This window comes from Erinaceus europaeus, chromosome 6 (genome assembly GCF_950295315.1).
Source record: "Erinaceus europaeus chromosome 6, mEriEur2.1, whole genome shotgun sequence".
Classification (NCBI taxonomy): domain Eukaryota; kingdom Metazoa; phylum Chordata; class Mammalia; order Eulipotyphla; family Erinaceidae; genus Erinaceus; species Erinaceus europaeus.
The window spans coordinates 45633565-45640290 of record NC_080167.1 but is presented as its reverse complement, the minus strand read 5'-3'; the positions used below and the strand labels follow the sequence as shown (position 1 = coordinate 45640290).

The 6726-nt window shown below is 52.1% G+C and overlaps 1 protein-coding gene across 1 annotated transcript; it reads right to left on the bottom strand.

Annotated features, from left to right (window-relative positions):
* Positions 1-3047: 3047 nt before the first annotated feature.
* LOC103124047 (left-right determination factor 1-like) lies at positions 3048-6447 on the bottom strand. Its single transcript, XM_007534739.2, has 4 exons — positions 6198-6447; positions 5130-5376; positions 4732-4974; positions 3048-4252 (listed from the first exon to the last, which is right to left on the bottom strand). Exons 1-4 carry the CDS (start codon positions 6445-6447, stop codon positions 3889-3891), a joined length of 1104 nt encoding a protein of 367 aa, XP_007534801.1. The 3' UTR covers positions 3048-3888.
* Between the last annotated feature and the right edge of the window lie 279 nt (positions 6448-6726).

Genomic DNA, 6726 nt, shown 5'->3' with positions numbered 1-6726 from the left:
TTGCTTGTGGTCCAGGAGGTGGTGCAATGGATAAAGCATTGGGCTCTCAAGCATGAGGTCCCGAGTGTAATCCTTGGCAGCACATGTACCAGAGTGATAATCTGGTTCTTTCTCCCTCTCTCTCTCTCTCTCTCCTGTTTTTCTCATGAATGAATGAATAAATAAAATCTTTAAAAAAATGTTTTGCTTTGAAGGAATTATTTGATTAGATTGGGTACACCTGGACAATCCAAAATATCCACCAGTCCGTAATTTAGTCATGGATTCTAAGGATGAGAGCATGGATGTCTATAGAGAGAGCATAATGCCTATAACATCATTTCTCTGTGTTAATGGGGACATCCTTACATTTAAAAAAGTAATTCATGGGAGTTGGGCAGTAGCACAACGGATTAAGCGCACATGTCCACGCCAAGCGCAAGGACCAGCAGAAGGATCCCGGTTCGAGCCCCTGGCTCTCCACCTGCAGGGCAGTCACTCCACAGGCTGTGAAGCAGGTCTGCAGGTGTTTATCTTTCTCTCTCCCTGTCTTCCCCTCCTCTCTTCATTTCTCTTTGTCCTATTTAACAATGACAACATCCGTAACAACAACAATATTAACTACAACAATAAAAAAGCAACAAAAGGCAAAGTAAATAAATATAAAAAAATTAAAAAGTTATTCACTGATTTATTGGATAGAAGCAAAAACAGCAGGTGGAAGAGGGAGGTGGGGGGGGCAACGGATAGATAGTATAGTGGTTATGCAAAGAGACTCTTGCCTGAGGCTCCAATGTCCCGGGTTCAATCCTCTGCACCACCCATAAGCCAGAGCTGAGCAGTGCTCTGGTAAATAGACAAATTTTAAGAGACAGAGAGACAGCACTGTTTCACCTTCATGACGGTGGGGACGGGGGATTGAACATGGTAACGTGCACTTATCTGAGTGCACCACCACTCAGCCCTACGTCCTTATTTGAAAAGAAGACAGTCACTTGGATGTTTAGCTCATGTAGGCTAATGTGAACAGTCCTGTCCTTGTCACTGATTGGGAGTCCACAGACACATCAGTCAAATAGCAGCCTGGGAGGTGGCACAGCAGATAGGACTTCGGGCTGGTAGGCATGAGGTCCTGAGTTTGATCCTCAGCACTGCATATACCAAAGTGTTGCTCTGACCTGCCCCCATCAGCAGTGTCAGGGTTGGGGGGGGGTGGGTCCTTTACAAGAGAAGGAGCCTGCCCACAGCTCATGAAATATATCTTTTTATTGCTGGGGCTCAGTGCTGATGACCACCCCCCTTTTCTTCCCCTTTCTATTATACTTGATAGGACAGAGATTGAGAGAGTAAGGAGAGAGAGAGAGAGAGAGAGAGAGAGAGAGAGAGACACTGTAGTCCTACTTCACAGCTTGTGAAGCTTCTCCCCTGCAGGTGGGAAGTGGGGCTTAAACCTGGATCTTTGTGCATGGTAATATGTGTTCTTAAGCAGGTGTACCACCACCCGGCCCTCTAAAATAAATCTTTAAAATGCAAATAATACATCTCTGGGAATATTTGCAAGAATTAAGTAAATATCATGTTTATGCAATTACCTTGCACAGGTAAATGTTAGCTTGCTTACCACACACTTCACTGCAGTTCTGTCCCATAACTATTATTGCAAAGGTTAAAGTGCTTTCTAGAGAGATAGCACATCTGAGTGATTGTTGACATTGCTATTTTTGGAATGAGAGTTGGAGCGACATAAATAATGATCAATGAAGGTATAGTCTAGACTTAGTTATTGCAGGCTTCAGGGGTCCTAAGTCAGCCACTTGAGAACATTATGCTGTTCTTTCCATTACTGTTCCCTTCTCTCCTATGTAAAGAATACTAGAGAGGGAGTCGGGTGGTAGTACAGCGGGTTAAGCACACGTGGCGCAAAGCGCAAGGGCCAGCATAAAGATCCCGGTCATAAGGGGAGTCGCTTTACAGGTGGTGAAGCAGGTCTGCAGGTGTCTATCTTTCTCTCTCCTCTGTGTCTTCCCCTCCTCTTTCTATTTCTCTCTGTCCTATCCAACAACGACGACAACAATAATAACTACAACAATAAAACAATAAAAAGGGAATACATAAATATTAATAAAGAAAAGAGTACTAGAGAGACCAGGTGGTGGCATACCTGGTTGAGTACAAACATTATAGTACACAAGACCAAGTTTTAAGTCCTCAGCCCCACCTACAGAGTGGAAGCTTCACAGGTGACGAAGCCTTCTGCCTGAGGCTTTGAAGTCCCAGGTTCAATCTCCAGTCTCACCATAAACCAGAGCTGAGCAGTGCTCTGATTAAGGGGGGGAAAATGATGATGAAGTATGGCTTCAGGTGTCTCTATTTCACTTTCCCCTCTCATTTTCCGTCTCTATCGAAAATAAATAAAATTTTTTAAATATCGGGAGTTGGGCAGTAGCACAGCAGCTTAAGCACAGGTGGCGCAAAGCACAAGGGCCGGCGTGGGCAGAAGGATCGTGGTTCGAGTCCCCGGCTCCCCACCTGCAGGGGAATCGCTTCACAAGTGGTGAAGCAGGTCTGTAGGTATCTATCTTTCTCTCCCCCTCTCTGTCTCCCCTCATTTCTCTCTGTCCTATCCAACAACGACATCAATAACAGCAACAATAATAACAATAAAACAATAAGGGCAACAAAAGGGGGTAAATAAAAAAAATACTAAGGGGAGTCGGGCGGCAGTGCAGTGGGTTAAGCACAGGTGGTGCAAAGTGCGAGGACTGCCTGAAGGATCTCGGTTGGAGCCCTCGGCTCCCCACCTGCAGGGGAGTCACTTCACAAACGGTGAAGCGGGTCTGCAGGTGTCTTTCCCCCTCTCTGTGTCTTCCCCTCCTCTTTCCATTTCTCTCTGTCCTATCCAATAACGGCATCAATAATAACTACAACAATAAAAAACCAAAATGGAATAAATAAATATTAAAAAATTTAAAAATAAAAAATATTAAAAGATGAGAAAGTATAAAAAAGACTACTAGAAATTACATAGACACAAGATGAAATAACAGTTTATTTCAACAGATCATCTACATTATTGTTTTCTACATTAAACAATGTAAATACATTATTAATGCTGGGAGATAAGTTCTTTACAATAGTGGAAAAAAGAAGCTAAATATGTTTGGATTCAGAAGACATGGAGGACTCAGCAGCAGGTAAGGCTGAAGCTGTCTGATTCCTAGTGATATGTCACAGCTGAATCCCAGCATAACTCTAAATGGTGAGCTGGACTGAGGCAATGTTGACCTGAAGGCTACTGCATTTGTATGAAGTCAGGCCTTGTGGTCCTTAGATCTACAAACCAGCCATCCTAATTCCTATGTGCTGCTTTTAGCCTGACACTCTGTCTCCCCTCTATGAACCCTCTCAGAGGATAGAATCAAGTATGTTTACAGAAATGCAGAATGAGTCAACATTTTGTTTCTGTTTTATTTTTCCTTTGGAACAGTTAGTATGTAGTCTTAGGATCTGGTTTCATTTTTAGATCCACTCCCCCGCCCCCAACTTGGGGAAAGCAGAGAGGCTTTTTGGTTTTAATTCATCATGTGTTCTGAATCAGTCTGTTTCCCCCATTTTTATCACAAGGATGTGTTATCCAGTACTCAGCTGAGAATTTGCCAGACATGGTGCTCCCAAGTGACAGTCCATCCGTGCTCGGCTACACCCTCTACGGTGTAGTCTGGGGTTTCCTATTAGAAGTCACATTAGTTACTTGTGTAAGTGCTTAGGGTGGGGCTGGACAGAGCACAAGAGCCAGAAGGATTCTGGGGAGGGTAAAATAGAGGCATTCAGTGGGGAGCAGGGGGGAACTTGTTAGGTAGAACATGAAGACCTGCACTAGACCCCCATTCAGTGTTCCCTACCCCACACCTATGGCCCCAGCTTCCTGGGCACCAGTGCCCCATCTGAGGCACAGCTGCATGTCTGCACCCTCATGTTGGGCAGGCTGACCACCTGGGTCCTGAGCCTCTCCCCTTCTCTGACACTGATGATCACAGGCAGCGCCGTGGTCTCCGAGGCCACACACTGCCGGGAACCCAGGAACGGCCACTTGAAGGACAGAGGCTCTGGGAGCTGCTGGCAGGTGCCCACACACTCATGCGCCAGGAAGCCTGGGGGCTCCAGGACCCAGTTCTCAGCCCACTTCATCCCCTGCAGGTCAATGTACAGTTCTCTGCGGCAGCAGCGGGTGGCCTCATCCACAGGTGACTTGGGATCACAATTACCCTGAGCCCTGGGGGGACAAGAAGAGGCAGGGTCAGGGGTCAGCTGGAGGGCACTGGATTGGGGATGGGCTAGTGAGGCATCTGGGAGGGATAGTTATGCCCCATTTCTCATTATGTACATAAGGCTGGAAATAGCTCACTTGGATAGTGTGTTGCTTTGCCATGTGTGAAACCCAGGCTCAAGCCCAGCACCCACTGAATTGAAAGAAGCTTCCATGCTATGGTCTCAGTCTGCTCCATTTTCTCTCTCTCTCTCTCTCCCTACCTCTCTACCACTCTGTCTCTACCAAAAAGAAAGGAAGGGGGAAGGAGAGAGTAAGAAAACACCTGTGACCTGGATAACTATAAACAGCCCCAAGCCCAGTAACAATGGTTATTCTTCCTAAGCACCCACGGGAACCCTTTACACACTCAGTCCTTCCCACGGCACCCTGGGAGGCTACCCGTCCCCCAGAGAGCCAAATGCACCCCCTGAGCCCGGGCCTACCCATAGTCCCTGAGGTCCAGCGTGTGCAGCTCCAGCTGGGGCTCCCCGTGGGCGGCACCCCCCTGTTCCTGGGAGGAGAAGCGCACCAGGCGGTGGGCGCCAGAGGCCAGTGGGCCCAGGTGCTCCCTCTGCACGGACACCTGCAGGAGCAGCGGCTGGCGGGGCCGGCTCAGCTGCTGCCAGAAGTTCACGGCCTCGGTCACGTCAAAGGTCTTCCAGCCGCTCTCATGGATGGACACCAGCCTGAGGCAGGAACACAGAGCAGGTTTGGGGGTGAGCACCGGGGAGGGGCCCCCAGCCCCTGGGCATCTTTCCCACCATTGCCTGTAGGGGCCCAGGCAAGCCCCCACCTCTGCAGCCAAGACCCCCTCCCCCCTTTCCAGCTGCGATCTCCCCACCTGAAATCGATGAGGGAGGTGCGGTTGGAGCCGTCATCGCGCACGTGCAGCCACTCGACAGTGACCCGGGCCCGGGAACTGCGCGGGGACAGCCGCTCCTGCCTGCGCAGCTCGACCTTGGAGACTGGCTCCTGGAAGAGACGCAGCTCGGCCTGCACCAACTCACTGTTGGGGGGCAGCCGCTGCTCCATGCTGAACACCAACAGGTAGGTGGAGGCCTCGGACACCAGGAACCTGCTGGCCACCTCTGGGGACAGGAACAGGGTCAGGGGGTCCTCCAGGCACCCGGGGAGCCCTGGCTGGCTAGGCCTCTGAGGAACTGACCAGGCTGGGAGTGACTAGTTCCCCCCCCCATTCTGCCTCTCTGGGTCAGCCCCATTCCCTAAAAGTCCACCTGTCACTGAACAGACTGGTAGGTGGTTGATAGGGCCCTTAAGTTGAGATCCAAACTCTTGCCTGCCCCGGGTCTAGCCCTGGGCACTGAGAAGGTGACCCCAGGCCCAGGGAGAAGCTAGGTAGGACTTGGGCCAGCCAGCGACATCCCTGAGAGCTGAATGGCCCAGTGTCACACTGCAGTAGAAGCCAGCTGTCCCAGGACATTTGCAAGGATGCTCACACACATACCTGTCCCCAGAGCTGGGACGCAGGGAGAACAGGGACCTATCAAGGTGCCAGAGATGCAAACCAGAACTGAAGGCAATTTAAAGCCAGTTGCTCAAGATTGGCTCCCAGTGACAATGGGCATAGCCCTACCATGTTCCAGCTCCCCACCGCACTCTAAAGAGGAACCCGGGGTCGTGCCACACCACTCCTTCCCACTGGTTCTGCTGTCCCCTCGCCACCCTCCTCTTCTCTGATGCCTTGAGGGAAAGGGGAATCCAGCCTGGCTCCGCTGCCCTTGGCTCCGACGGGTGGGACACTCAGGGCAGACAGAAACGAGGACCTTTCCTGCCATGTGGATCAAGAACCCAGCTGACCTCCCTAGACGGACACCCCCGTCCCAGCATCGGCCCCCTTCATCCATCCACCCCCACCCCCCGCAGCGTGCAGCCGGCAGCGCAGCCTCACCTCGAAAGTTCTGGCTGAACCGCTTCCCTCGCGAGTGCGCCCCGTGGCTGCGCCGCAGCAGGGCCACGTACTGGGCGCGCACGTGGGCCGGGGTGACCAGCTGCCCCACGTCGGCCGCGTCAATCACCGGCGCCTCGCGGAGGTGCAGCTGCCGCAGCAGGCTGCCCAGGACCTGCTGCCCGGTCAGCGCCGCCCCGGGGCGGGCCAGGGCCAGCGCGCACAGCGCCCAGCAGAGCCACGGGGTCCTCATGGGGGATCAGCAGCAGCAGAGGCCAAGGCGGAGAGCCTGGGAGCTGCGGGAGGGTGCTGGCGGGGTGAGCCAGGCGGCCCCGCAGTCTTTATAGGCGGCGGGGGCTGGGGCTGGGGCTGGGGCTGGGGCTGAGAGGTCACACCCCCACCTCCCGGGGGCGCGGCGGCCAGACAGGTCCTGAGCCTGAGAAGGGGGCTGTCTAGAATGGGCACAAAGCATTGTTGGCTGCCACACAGGCCCTGGGCCTCCTGCGTCTGGCTCAGTAATCAATTGCGGGCC

Bases quoted from the DNA above. Each gene is read 5' to 3' on its own strand.
- LOC103124047 (XM_007534739.2), bottom strand. From the start codon at position 6,447: ATGAGGACCCCGTGGCTCTGCTGGGCGCTGTGCGCGCTGGCCCTGGCC. The intron at 4,975-5,129 runs GTGGGGAGATCG...TTCCTGCCTCAG, and splicing joins ACCTCCCTCATCGATTTCAG to GCTGGTGTCCATCCATGAGA. The intron at 4,253-4,731 runs GTAGGCCCGGGC...TTGTCCCCCCAG, and splicing joins CTGGACCTCAGGGACTATGG to GGCTCAGGGTAATTGTGATC.